This window comes from Lemur catta, chromosome 7 (assembly GCF_020740605.2).
Source record: "Lemur catta isolate mLemCat1 chromosome 7, mLemCat1.pri, whole genome shotgun sequence".
In the NCBI taxonomy this organism is placed as follows: Eukaryota; Metazoa; Chordata; class Mammalia; order Primates; family Lemuridae; genus Lemur; species Lemur catta.
In genome coordinates this window covers 19,462,992-19,480,350 of record NC_059134.1, presented here as the reverse complement: position 1 = coordinate 19,480,350, position 17,359 = coordinate 19,462,992, and the positions used below count along the sequence as shown (strand labels likewise).

The 17,359-nt window shown below is 40.1% G+C and overlaps 1 protein-coding gene and 1 long non-coding RNA gene across 4 annotated transcripts in view; one reads left to right on the top strand and one right to left on the bottom strand.

Moving 5' to 3' along the window:
• Nucleotides 1–17,359, top strand: part of LOC123641241 (tubulin-specific chaperone cofactor E-like protein) — a 155,585-nt gene that overhangs the window by 61,849 nt on the left and 76,377 nt on the right. Inside the window, exon 8 of one of the 3 annotated variants that reach the window (XM_045555794.1) lies at nt 2,104–6,097. The exons of the other annotated variants lie outside the window; for them this stretch is intronic. Within the exon in view, the coding sequence (XP_045411750.1) occupies nt 2,104–2,422 (319 nt within the window). The 3' untranslated portion in view covers nt 2,423–6,097. Of the gene's footprint in view, nt 1–2,103; nt 6,098–17,359 lie in introns of those variants that run through there. 3 annotated transcript variants of the gene reach the window in all.
• Nucleotides 5,890–16,596, bottom strand: LOC123641243. The gene is made up of 3 exons (XR_006736256.1): nt 16,549–16,596; nt 10,355–10,485; nt 5,890–5,966 (listed from the first exon to the last, which is right to left on the bottom strand). It is a non-coding gene; the product is annotated as an uncharacterized LOC123641243 (long non-coding RNA).

The window sequence follows — 17,359 nt, the reverse complement described above, 5'->3', positions numbered from 1 at the left end:
TTAAATTGATTCAAGGCTTACCACTGGTTCTTTAATCTCATTGTTGAGCAGTGTTTTTTTGCTTCTTGATTTTTTTTTCCCCCAAAAGGACTCATGGGTACTCTGTTCTTTAAGTTCTTTCTTGTTTTAGAATATCTACTTGTTAAATTTATTTCTGAACAAAACCTGGTGTCTTAGTCCATTTTGTATTGCTATAACAATACCACAGACTCAGTAATTTATAAAGACAAGAAATCCATTTCTCACAGCACTGCATGCTAGGAAGTCCAATATCAAGCTGCCAGCATCTGACTAGGGCCTTCCTGCTGCATCATCCCGTGGCAAGAAAGCACGAGAAAGCAAGAGAGGACCAAACTCTTTCATCAGGAACCCACTCCCATGATAACTAAACCACTCCCTTTAGTCACCTCTTAAAGATCCTACCTCTCAACACTATTGCACTGCAGATTAAGTTTTAAACACATAAGTGTCGAGGGACACATTCAAACCGCAGCACTTGGCTAGGTATAATACTCTTGGGGCATCCTTTCTAATTTATTTATTTATCTGGTCAGTAATAGTGTTGTTTTGTCTTCAGTTTGTTTCATTAGCTCTGCAATCTCTATTTTCATCTCATTCTATGGTTTACAATTTGTCTTTGAGCTCTTGTTTTTTTATACTCATGTACTTATTAATTTCTAGATTATTGAGTCTTTGTGGGGCATTTTCTTTTCCTTTACTTATGTTTTCTTTCAGGTTGTGTTCTGCCTCTGCCTTTTACTTATTTATGTGTTCCTTTCCTTTGCTCTTTTTGCTCTGATATGTGCCTAGTCTGCCAGATGCTTAGTTGTGTCTTATATTCTTGCTTATGCTTAAAAGTGGGCACCGCTCTCCATACCATCTCTTTGCTGAAACGTAGTATGAGTAAACTCTCTTTGACCCCTTTGCCATTGTTGCTTTTGTCACTACTATGCAAAGTTTGAGAGCTAGGGTATTACAGTTCTGCTTTTCTGTAGTCGGAAGGGAAAATATCTCTGGAGTTGGGTTCAGTTCTTATTTGACCACCTGGGTTCTGCTGTCTTGTCTGAAATTTTGTTAAGTTGTCATGACCCAGTCTCACTTATTTGAAGGCATATACTGGATGGGGTGGGGAAAAGATACCCTTAGACTTTGAATCATTGCACATTTTCAGTTTGGAGCATTGGAAAATTTCAAGTCCTGGGAGTTTTGTTTTTTATTTATTTGGGCTTTTTTGTTCCACTTTGTTTTGTTTGCCTTTGCTAAAATCCTGACATCCTGGCAGTGGGATATAGAGGCTTCTGGTCCCCAAGGTTTTTCTTCAACATTGTTTTCCTTCAACCAGGGTTTTCTTCAACCCTGACTCATTACCCCCTGGGTCCACTTTTGTCTAAATTAGGAAATATTACATTAGAATGCTCAGGATTTTGTCTCCTTACCTTCTTTCTCCATAATGGTTTCTAGGGATTGGGTTAGGATTCTTGCTCAGCTGAACCACATAGTACAGTGCTTTTGGTTCCCTTTAAACGGTTATGGCAATGAGGTTGTGCCCTCTGTTCTTTTGTTAGTTGCTGCTGGTGACCACTGAAAGAGCTAGGTTAATTGCTAACATAAAGCTACATGTTTTTGTTTATAAGTTATGGATTCTCCGGGCCTCAGAAACTGCTGGCCTCCTTCCATCTTGCATCTTTTCCAAAGGGACATGTGCTTAGATATCTGTCTTGATCATGATGCCCAAGAAAGCAAGTTCTACAAAGAGATTGGGCTTCTTTCTATTAGTATCTACTTTTCTAGGTTCCACTTTTCTTTCTAAGCCTATTCTTATAATTAATGATTAATAGCAGACATGGTGACCATCTTTAGGAGAAATACTTCCCCTAAGTACCATGACATGGTTTTACTGTGGCCTCAACAGGGCAACTGTATTAGGTCACAGAATCCGCAAGAGTCATCTGATTGATTGATTGATAGATAGAAGTGATATTAGAATAGGATATTAGAAAGATGTTGAGAGTTACAGTGTAGTTTACCTGCAGTTTGGAAGAAGTCCACAGTTTATGTGCTAGTAGTTTAAGCTGATACTGTTTTTTTTTTTTATCCTTCTAGGTATCATGAACTGATCACAAAATATGGGAAGTTGGAGCCTTTGGCAGAAGTGGACCTAAGACCCCAGAGCAGTGCAAAAGTAGAAGTCCACTTTAACGATCAGGTGGAAGAAATGAGCATTCGTCTGGACCAAACAGTTGCAGAACTAAAGAAACAATTAAAAACTCTAGTGCAATTACCAACAAGCAACATGCTTCTCTACTATTTTGACCATGAAGCACCCTTTGGCCCAGAGGAAATGAAGCACAGCTCTCGGGCATTGCATTCCTTTGGCATTAGGGATGGAGATAAAATTTATGTGGAATCCAAAACAAAATAACCTCTATCAGCCTTGTAAAAAACATACAAATAAGGACTTCTTGCAGGGCATTTGTTTCCAATGTGGTTTTCTTTAGGAGGGAGAAGATTGTTTTTGTTTGTTTTGTTTTGTTCTGTTTAGGTTTTGGAGGGGTTTTGTATATTTTTTCCCCTAGAATGGACAGGGGACCATTTTTGGTATTTTCTACCATAGATTTCTTAGGCGCAGCCAGCAGAATTGGTCACATCTCCAGTCCATGTGCCCTCTCTAAGGAAAGATGACAAAGAAATCACCGACTTCTTACTGTGTTCACTGGGGTTTGCCTGCCACTTGGTTGTCATCACCATTTATTATACGTGTGAAGATAGCATGAACAGAAGCCCCTCAGAAGGGCGTCTTCTAGCATTTAAATCAGGAAACAAGGAATCTTCACAGGAAGGGCCAGCACTTCTCTCTCCCGGTTCTTCCTTTACCCCCCTCTCCCTCCTTTCCTTTACTGGTTCAGTTTTGCATTTTGACCTGCCTCTGCACATGTTTACCCAATAGTTTTATTCTGTTTATAATTAACTTCTTATTTCTCAACTTGGGTGATTTTTTTTTCGTTCTCATTTCTCCCTTTTGAAATAATTTAAAGTGTTTTAAACATTTTTCAACATGTTTCTGATCTCAGGTACTCAGTAAGAACCTACTAGAATCTTGAAAGAGGAATAGATGGAGAATTAAAACTCCGGGAAAACTCGCTGTTATTCTGGAAGCACAGGCAGAGCAGTCTGATCTCTTTGTATGTTACTAACTCACTTTTAATGTCCGTCATACGTTATATCAGCCATTACTTCCGTAACATGAAATATGTCAGAGTCCAGAGTTCTTTTATTTTTTCTTATTGAATGTATTTCCTCGTATCTTTCTTTTTCATTACTTTTAACTATTGGGAATAGAGGCCTGACTTTACAAAGAATCCGACAGAATACTGGATGTGTGTGCCAGGAGAGCTGAGAATTAGCTAATAAACTATCTGTGGTGCGTGTGAGGGAGTGAAATGGGAAATGTGGGGGAAGGAGCTTTATGACTTTCCTGCCTGTGTCATCCGTTTGAAGCCCTTGCTCTTGCACTTTGCATTAAAAGTGGGAAACTTTAATCAAAAGGAGCTTTGATTCCCAGATACTCCTGGGAATTTGTGATGGCATAACTGAGCATTATTTTTGTTTTACATTTCAATTTAGTTGCTCCTATAGAAGAAACTGCCTAAGCTATGAGTAAAGTATAAGTGTCAAAACTTCAGAATTGCCTCCAATTCATATTTTTTGCAGAAGCGCATTTAAAGCACTTTTCTTTAAAAGCTAGTTCCTTACCTGCTCTAAAATCTTTTTGTTTGTTAATCAGATGTCATCCCTTTCTTTAATATGTATCTTTCTTGGTCCGCCATGTTTACAGATGGGAGACTTGAGAAATACTTAGCGTAACTGGAGCACAAGTTGTGCAAGTGAAGTATTTTTCAAAGAATGCAATTATTATCTGATAGCATTTTACCTTTTGACCTTCGCTACATGATTCCACCCCTCCTACAAATTTAATTTTTTTACGAAATTTTTAGATGACTCTTGTGAATTCTTTACATATGGGGTGTCGTGTTTATTATTGCTACTTTTGAAATTTTCCTATGCCATGCGGCAGATGTTTATTCTCTTTAATGCACTTCAGGTTCAGGATCTGTAAAGCCTTTGACCCAGGCCTACTGAGTCAAATCTACAGTCAATATAACATTAAAGGTGGAAACCAAAGGGTTTGAGGAAGATGAATGAGGCCTATGCTCCTTCTGCTGCAGACTTTATCTTTCAAAATCATAAAAATGAGCAATGGAGATCCAGGTTGGGCATAGACAAGAATAATTATTTTGTGAACACATTTTCCTGACAGATTTTTGGAAGTAGGAAAAAAGTGTGGCAACAATGTCATGAAGATTAAAACTGTGGGTGCTTTGTGTATGTACGCATGAGTGCAGACAAGTTTGAGAGAGAAGCGGTGTAATTGAGCCTGTGGCTTTTGTCAGCCTGGGAAACAGATGCACTCTTTATTTTTTGAAGTTGTATGACCTGGAACTGTCCCACAGCAGAAGGCAGAGCAAACACTTATGTTATGCTTTAATCATAAGTGGAATGGTCACAATTAATAAGATATTTTATATATAACAAAGTTTTATGAAATGCTTTTTTACTATTAGAGACTTGTTTCTTCTGTTATTACAGAACACAGTGTTTATCAACTGCAGGCATAATCCTTTTACTATACAGTTGCATGTAAAGCGAACTTCTTTAATTCAGCAGATGTCAATATTTTTAGGACATTGTAATTGATGGTTTTAATAATTGCTGAATAATTTTTGATTAAGAAGATAATACAATTGCTGGTCTTTTAGAGTTATAAAACAGAAGTAAATGAGAAAAGCTATTTGAGCATGTGTACTTATAGATTCATTTGGGTGGCTGAGTAAAGATTCTGCTTTCAAAATAAAATTGGTGCTGCGTAGACAGTTGTAACCAAAATTATTTTTATAACAGGCCTAAAAGAAGGAGAGAAGAGACTGTGGACCTTTGAGTCTGCCAGTTATGCATAATTGTCTGCAGCTTATCTGTGTTTTAATACTGACTTCGTTCAGATTCAGTAAGAGCATATTATTGACATTTATGAGGCAAAATGCTGTCATGGCCAGTATTACAGATACGTTGCTATTATAGGCACAGTGTGTAGAACATATATTTTCTAAAATAGAAGTTCTTCCCCATTATGAAAAAGGAAAAAAGAAAGCCAAATCAAAACCGAGGGATCCTTTCTATATGTGGGTGCATAGCTGCTGAAGCCACAGTAGAAATCAATTTTTGAATCTGGATTGCTGAAATATCCCACATTGCTGTAAGGGAAAAAAAAGTCCAGAGTCATATGTCTTTTTTTACTTAAAGTTTCTGTTGTTTCTGCAACCTTTTGCCACCATTGCCATAAATACATAAGAAAGCAGCAGATAGTATACGCCCCTTGTGTTTTTTAAGACCTTTTGGTGAAAAATTAAGCCCAGAACATAACTTGAGCTATGTATAACAATGCTATGTTTTAAAAAATCTTTATCTTCTAAGAAAGACAAAAATTCGATTCTAACCAGATGTTTCAGCTTTCTTGCTAAACCAGCAGTGTTAGGAGCGGAGAACACTTGTTGCACAAGGAGCTGCTTTCCATGCGAGGCACACTGCTGATAGCTTTTCACTAATGCACACAAGAGTGTGTCTTGCCACCCGGGAAACGCTAGGCTCTGGGGCATATAAAACATGAATACAGAATACTAGATTGTTCTAAGTAATGTCATTTCCATTTATGAATTTGATTTTTCCCTTCATTTCATGTTAGATCGAAAATGCAAACAAACTGCTTTCAAGAACACCCAGAAGCTATCTGTATTACCAGATGTGTTGTGAACACTCTACTATTTTTCATAGGTGCTTCCTTCAAATATATGTCCATTGTAGTGACGGAGAGGGACTGGACTCTCTCAGGCTCTTTACTTGCCAGTTGTCTCCTGCAGTTAATGGAAATATATATTTTATTTTAGAATATAATTTAAACATGAAGGTCTATTCTTTGCACTTTTTATTAATATATATATAGACAGAGATATCTTTAAAAAAATTAAAAATCCAAGTCCGTTTTGTCTTTGTGTTCTGATTTTTTTTCTTGAGTGTGGGATCAAGGTATATCTTTATTTTTATATAGCTAAAAATGTACATCATTTCTGTGGTTGATTTCTCTGGGGAATTGGCCTAAACTAGCAAGAGTCTGACCATTTAAAATTCCAAATTTAATTGGAATTTTGCCAGAGTTGAAAACTGCAAAACAAAGGTTCATAGGAAATGTGCACTGCTTTTCTGTTAGCAAAATTTTATATTCCTGCTATGCTCTATATACTCCTATTTTATCCTTTGAGGATAAAACCTCTCTTTTGAGATATTTGGCATCACTTTTTTTAGTAATTGAAAATCTTATTTTGGTGAAATAAAAGTTTATCAGTTCTTATTCAAGGGCTACTTTTTTTGTTTGAAAAATAATTTTCTAGAAGTATTAGCATTTTGGACATTTGAACCCTACATTCTTATCAGTAATTTCTTGGTAAGCTGTTATAAATTAACTTTGTACCAAGAATTAAGATCCAAAGACTGTACTTTATTTCTGTGTTTAAGAGACCAGAGTCCATTAACCTCTCTTAATGCTTCCTAAGTACATAGGTATCATGATATGTTTAAATTTGAGATTATTTCTACCTCCTATTCAAGTTTCAAAGAATTGTAATTTTAACCTCTGTGCTAAATTTTATTTAATTACTACTTATTGTGAGCTGCCCTGAGTACTTACAAGATAGACATATATCAAGACATCCAATACCTATTGGACTGAAAAATACTGTGACTTTTTCTAGTTAGTAGAATATATATAAAACAAGAAGATTGACTTTAGAAGTCACAGTTCTCTTTCCAACAGAGTTTTCCAACTCTTCTTTGGAAAGGAAGTTCCCATTTGGTCTTTACAACAATCCTGTATTCTATTATCTCCATTTTCTTACTAATGAGGAAAATGATGCACAAGTAGGTTAAGTCACACCAAAAGTCACATGGCTGGTAAATGAACAAGGTGGATTTCGAACTCAAGCGATTTGGCTGCAGAATGCATGCACTTGACAGCTATGCTATAGTGCTTGCTGAGGTTCTTTATACTTGCCCTGCAACACACACTGTTATTGTTAGTCTTTATTTTCATCACAACACTAAAATGAGATGTTCCTCAATATCCATTTACTGAATTGATTTGCTCTGTAACAGAATCACTGATGTATTTATAACCTCAAATCCAGATTGGAATTTGCCCTCATGCCATTTCCAGAACTGTGAAATTACCATTGGTACATATCTGTTGCCCTCCTTGCTCTTTTGAAATGCCATATCAGGCACTCGTGATGCATACTATTGACAAGAATAAATGAACCAGCAATACGATGCAGGGAGACCAATAATTTGGATTTTAACCTCAGGTTATTCTAGAGACTTAAAACTAGGTTTCAGTAGATAGCCAAAAGCCAGACAGATCACTCAGTTTCAACTCATAGTTTGTTATCAGAGAGGCATACTGTTCCAAGTGAACTTGAAATTGGTATAAGAGGGAAAAAATAAGTTTATAATCTAGGGTCCTTCATCAGAGATTTTGTTACTGGAATGGATAAGGTGGTCACGCTATTGTTCCTTCTTAAAATTCAAGAGGGAGCCTCATGAAGAATATAAATATTGCTCAAAAAATAGAGGAGACAAGTTATCTATGATGGTCTGCAAGATCTACCAAAAAATTGCAATGCAATTTCAGTTTGTCAAATCTTTTAGGCTCTTCATCTTTGAATGTTTTTTAGTCACTCTAATACAATTAAAGTGTTAAATAAGAAATGAGATAGGAGAAGCAGACAAAGAATACAGAATAAAGAGAGAAAAATGTTTTCTGAAATACTGGATACATTTGAGGGCAGGTGTGATAATTATTCCACTGTTAGGGAATACAACTAGGACAGCATGAACTGTCTTGGTTGTGTTAAAATTTTGTTTGGTTTAAATTTCAATTTGCTTACATAAAGATGCCTTAAAAAACCATTTAAGTTTAATTTTTAAGTAAATAACATTCACTTGATTTATAAATCAAACAATATAAAGAAGGTATACATTTAAAAGTCCCATTCTAATGCCTGTTCTCCAGTTTTTATTAGTTTCTTGTGTATGCTTCCAGAGTTTACATAAATAATAGCTAACGAGAATATATATTCTGCTCCTCCCCCTTTCATAGAGCAAAATTAACATATTATACACTATCACACACCTTGTTTAAAGTGTATTTTGGAACTGTCTGTGATGCTACAGAGAAAATCACCTTATCCTTTGTAGTGTTCCTTTTATAGATGTACCATAATTTATTTAACCAATACCCTATTCATTGATATTTTTTTCTCAATCTCTCTTTTTTTCCACTCTTCTTAATTTTTCTGCAGTAAACAACGTATGTTCTTTTACATGTTTGAAATATATCTGTAGAATACCTTCCCAGAAGTGAGACTGCAGGATTAAAAGGTGAGAGTGTAATTTCGGTAGATATTACCAAATTGTTCTCCATTGAGATTATATAAAACAAGCATTTTTTTTCTGGTTTTATTATTTGTCACATCCATGCAAAGTGAAAAACTTTGCTGATCTTGAGCTTGATATGATTCCTGGTTAGTGCAACCAAGATAGCCTTCTTCCCAATTAGTCATGCAAACGGAAGCACTCGAATTCAACACATTACAGTTTCCTGAGCCATACGTATCATCTATTTTCTAGACCCTATAACTTTTAATCATTGGTAAGTGAGATTTCGCTTCTGCAGCAGAAGGTATATATGGATTATTTATCCTTAACAATGTGTGAACATTTATTTCAGCTGAGTGCCCTTGAAAAGTGATGGATTAATCACTCTGAAATCCTGTGCTTATTGGCTAGAGTAAGGTTTGGTTACGGCTGGTTCTTGCCTACCAGTGAGATCTCTTCTAGAGGAACTGCTTCGTGCTCCTTGGTGAATAAGGAATATAATATGTCTGTCCCCCTCCCTTTTTCCCCCAACTTTATTACTAATGTGCTAACAAGGATGTTATTGATAGACTCAGGCCAATTGTGAGTTTTTTGGTTATGTCAGTCCACTTGGAATTAGCTATTACAAACTCGTTGGCTAAAGGTACTTCAGTGGCTTTCGGAAAGTATCTTAGATTATTTGTTTAAATTTTCAGAGATGAACATCTTTTATTTTTGAGCTCTTAGGTCTAGAAAATATTGCTAGCTAGTTAATAAACATTCAGTGTCATTCAGTTTGTTTTTCAAAGAGCCAATGCCATATTTCTCATAAGTAAGCCATGATTATTAGCATTAGCTCAAACCCAGAGTCCAGAATGAGTAAGGCCAGCACAAAAAGAAATATAACTTAAAGGCAAACAATATTAATTCTTTCAAAAGATGAACTCTAGAGCATTTATTCTACAATTTAAACTCCTGGTGCGGCTTGCAATTAAGTATTTATTACCATTATACTAATAAATATGAAAATTTTTAGAAATGTTTCATCAGGTTTAAAAACCGTTTTCAAGAATGAAAAACTAATAGACTGTGTGAACATCCCGTTTTATGCAAGTTAACCCAGATGTCCAGTAATGAAGATTCTAATGCAGTAAGACAGGCAAACTTCCATGTGTAGGGCTCTTGAGCATATTTTCATTGCTAATATCTTTACTATTTAAGACAAGTCAGCAGGAACACAACTGCATTTTTCTTCATCACCTCATCCATGATAAGAATTCTGCTATGGATTACTATTTTTAGGGAGAATATAAGTCCAGCCTTAGATGTAATGACCTCAATGAGCTAAATCTAGGAGGTTAGACATTATTCAATGAATGGATAAGAGGTAGCAACAGCTACACTACAGAAATACCTGAACTCTCCATGGTAGATCATACAATGAAGCAAAACAATCAGTTGTAAAGGGCTTTTAGTTTATCCAAGACACCAATGTCACAGGTTCAGTTCTCCAGGAAGCGGAAGCTATGGCGGAGTTGGGGATGCAAAAAGTCTGTTGGGGAGTGATACCTATGAAAGAATGGGGGAAGAAGTAGAATTGGGCAGGAGGAGCCATCAGACCATGCTACAGACCTCACAAAGTCGGCCAGCCCAATAGGGTGTTCTGGAGCAAAGTTTTTCCATTAGGCAAGTCTCACCTTGGGGAAAAATGGCCATGGCATTTTGCCAATGCTTTTCTCAGTCATTGATTTGGGAATCAATAAGAACATAATCACAGCTTGAATACTGAAGGAGCCAACAGTTGGAAGCTGTCAGCTAACCATACTCCTTGTACCTGGAAATCATTCTTTCCTTGAAGGTAGATCCAAGTGTTGCATCCTCATGTCTGCCACAGTCCACTCCATGCAATGTGTAGACCCAGTTCTCTATCCATGATTGGGCCAGCTCTCTCTTCCTGAAGAGAAACTTAGAAGGGAGAGATTAGGGGAATGACCTACAACCCCTGTCACTGCAGCTGATTTCAGGGCTATAACTGGTGCCCAGTGTCTCCTGCTTCCACCCTCCATTGTATTACCTCACTGATTGCCTCTATTGATCTCAGAGACTTACCTGGTAGTTTCATGGGAACCTTAATTCCTTAGTAGTCTGAGTCCCTGGTAACCATATGCTGCTCAGACTGGGGTTGCTACACTTGTCCACCATGGTCACAATTGGGTAAGGGAGTACCAAGAGGCACGCAAGTGAGTCACCTGAGTTCCACGCATTATCACTTGAACCCCTGTGTAAAAACAGCTCTACCTCCTCCTGCTCATCAGGGTCAATTTCTCCTAACAAGATGATTCATCTTCTTGCCTGCTAGTCTTTAGACATGGGAGCCCAAGGTGCCCAGGTAGCATCACAGCCAGAGCTTATAGTTTAATCTTACAGTAGTTCAGACTCTTGCTGTATCCCCTGGTGAGAGTGGTGGTCCTCCCTTGGGGGACCAGGGCTTCAAACTCCATATAGCCCAGAGATGAGGGATTGGGAAGCACAGAGCCCCCCACTGATCACTGGGGGTAATGGCAAGCGAGGCCACTTCTGTTTCCACACCTGGGTTCCTGCACTTACGTAGTCTTCCTACTGGGGACACTGCACCATACAAAGGTCTCTGAGTCAATGTATACAGTATCCGAAGGATAGCACCTTGCATGGTATTGTCTTCAAGGTGGTGCTTCACCTGCTCCTTAAGTAATTCATTTCAATTCTCGACTGGGCTGGCATCTTCTACATCATATTATTTGTATTTCAACCAGTAGACCCATAGTCATGAGCCCACTCACACCCCTTTTTCTGTAAAGGGGTTCCCTAGTTAGATGCTATTTTACATGGAATTCTGTGCCTGTGGATCGGACATTCTGTAAGCCTCCCGTTAGTGGTGTGGCTGAGGCCCCTGGGCAAGAAAGGCATACTCATATCCAGAATATGTCTCCGTCTCTGTAGGAAGGAGCCACTGATCCTTCCAGGATGAAAGGGGGCCAGTGTAGTCATTTTGCCACCAAGTGGCCAGTTGGTTTCACCAAGGAACAGTGACATATGGGGGCTCAGCTTTGGTCTCTGTTATTGGCAGGTTGAACATTCAGAGTGTATGGTAGCTGAAACAGCCTTGCTAAATGGGTGTTCATGCTATTGGGCCCATGCATAACCTCTGTCTCTGCTGCTGGCCTCTTCACACGAGTGCCCATTGTACCAGCACTGACAAAGGCTGCTTAACACCTACTGGCAAAAGCCATTTTGTCTACTTGGTTGTTTAGTACCTCTTCTGTATTAGATGCTTTCTGGTGGGTGTTAATATATTTATATGACATATAAATATATTATCATGATATAAATATATTAACACCCACCATAAAGATCACACTTCATGTCCATTCTCACCTGTCTATGCACGTCTCTACTCCAGGCCTCTTTGTCACTGCTTTTTCAATCTTTTCCTTGCCAGGCCCTCCCTTGTCCAGCTGGCTATGTGATTCACCACTGCTTATGAGTTTGTACAAATTCTAATCTCGGAGCACTTCTCCTCTGACACATAGTAAAAGACAAGATATATCACCCAAAGCTCTACATATTGGGAAGATGTTCCTTTATTGTTGTCTTCCAAGGCCACCCCTGTGTGAGGCTCACACGTAGCCACTGTCTATCTGCCTTAGGCTTGCCTATACACACCAATCCAATCCATCCATACACCAAGCTTAGGCTTTTGCCTCCTACTTCAGCTTGTCATATGCACCTCCCCTCATGTGGCCATATGTGTGATCTGAGTTGGGGACAGGGCACTGGTGCAACTGTGGCAGGCGACATGGAGTCTGGACTACATAGGCAGGCATCTTGCTCATAACCAGTCCCAGATATATCATTGCCATCTTATGATAGATTGCTGCTGGGTCCACCTGACGTCATAACTTGGTGAGCCCAACAGGACCCAGATGATGATGGGAAGTTCTGGACCCATAGCCACTGTCTCTTGGTCAAATGTTCCATCACAGGACCCAGTCCCATGCCAGGAGCGGATTTTCAGGAGGTGTGTCCTTCTTTGCTGCAGATGGCATGACCTTTCTCCAGAACTCCAGGGGGTCTGTAGTTCTCCCACTGGTATTTGTAATAAACTCTATGTTTCATCTTTTTCCACCACTGACACCTCCAACATCAAAGGGTCTGCTGAACGTATGGCCCAAGGAACAGAGCTGCTTACATCGTAGCTTGGAGCTGCTACAGAATTCTTTGATTCTCTCAGCCCAGCTCAAAACTGGCTTAATTCCGCATCACATGGAATGTAGGCTGGAGCAGTATTCCTGGTGTGGGGCCTCAAAAAGACAAAGAAGCCAACAAAGAAGGAAGAATCTCTTTGTAGATAGGCTGCAAGGTGCAATAATTTGTGTTTTACTTGGGAGGGGAGGTCGCAGCATGTTCCTGATCACTGGATTCCTAAAACTTTACCGAGGTAGCAGCCCTGAATTCTTGTAGGATTTATCTCCCACCTTCTGGAGCACATGTGTTCTACCAAGGCATCTAGCCTGCTAGTCATCTCTAGCTCATCATGCCCAATCTGTTGCTGTTATCAATGCAGTAAATCAAGGTGACGCCCTGTGGGACCCAGGTGGCCCAGACCTTTTTGCATTGTATTATGAAAGAAGGTGGGAGACTTATCATAACCATGGGGCAAAGCTAAAAATGTATATTGTCTGCTGTTCCATATGATGTGAGCTATTTCTGATCCTCGTTCCTGATTTAGATAGGAAAGAGGTACATTTTCCAAGTGAATGGCCACATATCATATACCTGACGCCATGCTAATTGTCTCTAGCAAAGATACAACATTAGCACAGCAGCTGCAACTGGGCCTGCTACTTGATTGAACTTGCAGTAGTCCACAGCCATTCTCTGGGATCCATCCTGGACAGTTGAATGCAGATATGATAGAGTCCACCATCCCTCCTCTTTAAGAGTGACATGATCTTTGCCATCCTGTCCTCAGTCCAGGTTGCAATCCTCTTTTGTATTTACTACCTTGGCTGGAGTAGGGGAGAGCAGTTCCAGAGGTTTCACTTGCCTTCCTTATGACAATAGTTCTTTCTCTGCAGACCAAGAGCCAATATGTCAAGTACATCAATCCCAATTATATGTTGGGACTGGGAAAATGACATCCAGGTGGATCTGCAACCCCTGTGGACCTGTTGTAAGCTGGATCTTTCCAGCTTTCATTTTTGGTTGCTTTCATTCTTTGGGCCCTATGTTCGCACTCTAGCAGAGTCTTTTGGTATCATTGTTAACTCAAACCCCTTGACCAATAGTTCTCAAAAGTTCTAGGCCGGGCACAGTGGCTCACGCCTGTAATCCTAGCCCTCTGGGAGGCTGAGGCGGGTGGATCACTCGAGGTCAGGAGTTCAAGACCAGCCTGAGGGAGACCCCGTCTCTACTAAAAATAGAAATAAATTATCTGGACTACTAAAAATGTATATAGCAAAAATTAGCCGGGCATGGTGGCGCATGCCTGTAGTCCCAGCTACTCGGGAGGCTGAGGCAGTAGGATCGCTTAAGCCCAGGAGTTTGAGGTTGCTGTGAGCTAGGCTGACACCACGGCACTCACTCTAGCCCGGGCAACAAAGTGAGACTCTGTCTCAAAAAAAAAAAAAAAAAAAGTTCTAGGCGTTCCCCTTCCCCAAGTCTACAATCACTTGAGTAAATAATCAAAGGTCTTTCTGGGGACAAACTGAGATAATCATTACCATAAACACTTGCCATGATGTTGCAAGGTCCAGTGACCTTCTCAGTTTATAAATTCCAAATCTGAAAACTGACTCACATCCAGAAACTGAGCAGGTATCATGATTTTTTATTGGGACAACTTCTCTCAGCCTTTCTCAACCATTCCTGCTCTTTGTTTATTTTATGTAGTAAGCAATACCTGCGTTGGCTGTCCATCTCCTTTGCCCTTGGATGCCATGCTCTATCTATAATCCTACATGGGTCAGGCCCCCTTGGCTGCCCCTCTTTTCGTATTGATCATGATGAACTTATGACCCATTCTGGCCCCATGCAGTAGAATGATGTCACCTGGCCTCTATTTCTTCAGGGGCACATCATCTCCATTGCTATCAGGGAGTCAAGGTCTGTGACCACCTCACCTGGCATGAGCCCTGGCCGGCAGAGGGGCATCATCACTGAGCTTCTTAGTGATGCTGGTGCTTCACTTACCAGCATGTTCTGCTGGCTTTGATGGATGGTGTGCCTGTCCTCTGGGTCTTCCATGTACCAAAATTGTCTGGTAGGTCTAGCGGACTCACATAATATGTTTATCCAGCATGCTCCCATCTCTGAACCTTTCAGTCCCTCCTTCTGCCATCTGCCACAGTAATTAGGGCATTTCAACCTTACTCAGCATGAGCCATTACTTTTTCCAGGCTTCTAGGAGTGAGTTTGCACCATCCCCTGGAGTTCTTGACATAGTGTTGAAGCCTGTATCTCTAGAGAGTTCCCCTAAGTCAATAAACTCCCACTTGTTCTATCTTATGGCCGTCTCCTTGACTGTGCACGCTGAGAATCCAGTTCCCTGGGTCTTCCCTCCTCCCATCCCATTCCAGTATGTGCTGGCTAGATCTTGCAGCTCCTTTGGGGGCACAGTCCTTATCCTCTCTTAGCAGCCCAGCATGTCTCTGGCTGGGTTATGCTGCAACTGAATCCTGATTATAGGCCTAGCAGTCAGGAGAGGAGGTGGGAACAGTTTTTGAGGGGGGCACCTGTTGCCCTGTTGGGGAAGGTTCTCTCTATTGTCTTCCTTTGCTGGGAGAAATTTTAGCTCTTAATAGTGTGGAGTAGGACATGTCTGAAGTTTTGAGAAATATATCTTTGGAAGCATCTACCCAAATATCTCAAATATATGTAAATATAAAATATACACATATGTATGTATTCTTGTACATGTATACATACAAAATTATATACATAATATATATAGGTACATATATGCTGTGGTGACCAATCCCCAGGCCGAAATCCAGCAGTGGTCTGTGGCCTGTTAGGAACCAGGCTGCGAATCACTGCCTGAGCTCTAACTCCCCCTCAGCCCCTCCCCTGCCCCCAGTCCATGGAAAAATTATCCCCCATGAAACCTAGGAACTGGAGGTGAGCACTTGGCAAGCCAGCAAAGCTTTATCTGTATTTACAGCTGCTCCCCATAGCTCACATCATTGCCTGAGCTCTGCCTCCCCCACTTCCTTCGTGGAAAAATTGTCTTCCATGAAACCGGTTCCTGGTGCCAAAAAGGTTGGGGACAGCTGCATATATGTATGTAATACATGGTTTTCCCAGCTAGACCCTGATTTTGGTATTCTAGAGCTGTCTTGCTTGAGCACCTGACTGAGTCTTTATCACTCAACAGGGGTCTCTGGAGCAAAAACAGCCCCTTAGGGGAGTCCTGCTTTTGGTGCGAAGTGCCAGGCCAGGCGCCCCCACCTTGTCCAGGCATTCACTGGGGGACACCCCATGAGGAGTGTAGTGTGTCCACGGCTGAGGCTGAGCCTGAAAGCTCTAAGAGCTGGAGACTGTTGGCCACCCACAGTGGCCTTCTCACATCTCTCTTGCAGGGGCTGTGAGTGGCACATGTCCATGTCTGCCACAACCAACAACTGCATCATTTCAAACTAGCTCAAATCCGACAATCTCTTTCACAGAAAAAGTGTACGGAACTTAAGGAAACAAAACAAACAACATTCAGCACAGAAGACCCATTCTACTTGTTTTTAGGGAATTATATATTTTTTGTTTGGTTTGAGCTATCTTTCCTTTTGCCTAAAAGGCAGCATCAATCTATGGCGTCTTTACAAAGCACAGATATCTTGGGTGACTCCCTTCAAGACACCCCTCCCACCCCCAGTTTAAATCTTGTCAGGAATCTTTGCCCACCTCACACTCTCAACAGAATAAGTCCTTCTGCTGACACAGCATGGAAAGAGATTTCTGTCCCTTGTCCACCGGTAGCCACTGAGTACATACCCAGAACACATACTCATCAACTGGTTTCCCAGCCCAACGACTGATTCGCCACACCGGTCTCTCCCCAAGAATGATCTCTCGCTCGCAGCCGGATTCTCAAAGGCTGATTCATTTACGCTACCCGCCTTGTCCCAATGGCATTCATCCCAGTATCAGTCCTGCCTGAAGAAGGGTGAAGCGTCTAAAATGGGTCAAGAGGGCTGAGATATAAATATCCATGAGTGCATGAAAAGAGAAAGTGCAAGCAATTAGTATGCCACTAGCAGTTTTTAAAATAGAGCCAACTATTGCTTCAAGACATTTAGGTGGATACCGGGCTAAAATTCTAATAAAGGCTGGGCAACCAGAATGCTTCTCTAGGTGAGCCTTGGATTTGAGTTTAATTTTATTTTAAAATGGACACCCAAAAAAAAACTAGATCTTCTGTTATATAAATATGTGCCTTTTGGGGGAAAACAGTCATTTAACATCTGTAAGTAAATATATGTGGAGGATTCATAATACCAGTGAGAGAATAAACAATGTGTGAAACGTATTAAATTATCACAGATTTTTGGAAAAATATTGGGTAATTTAAGCTAAAAAAAAATAGTTCCCCAAACACTCTTGTCTATTTAGGGCAGCTTGCTTAAACCGGGAATTAGATCTCTTTCATACAGTTAGCATTCAAATATCTGGTCAGAGAAAATTTGGAGTAATTTTTAAATTCTCATTGATTTACAAAAGAGTTTCTTTCTGCTACATTCATATTACTTCTTTCATAATAAATTTCATTTTAAACATTTTGAGCAGTAGATTTAGCTTATGCCGT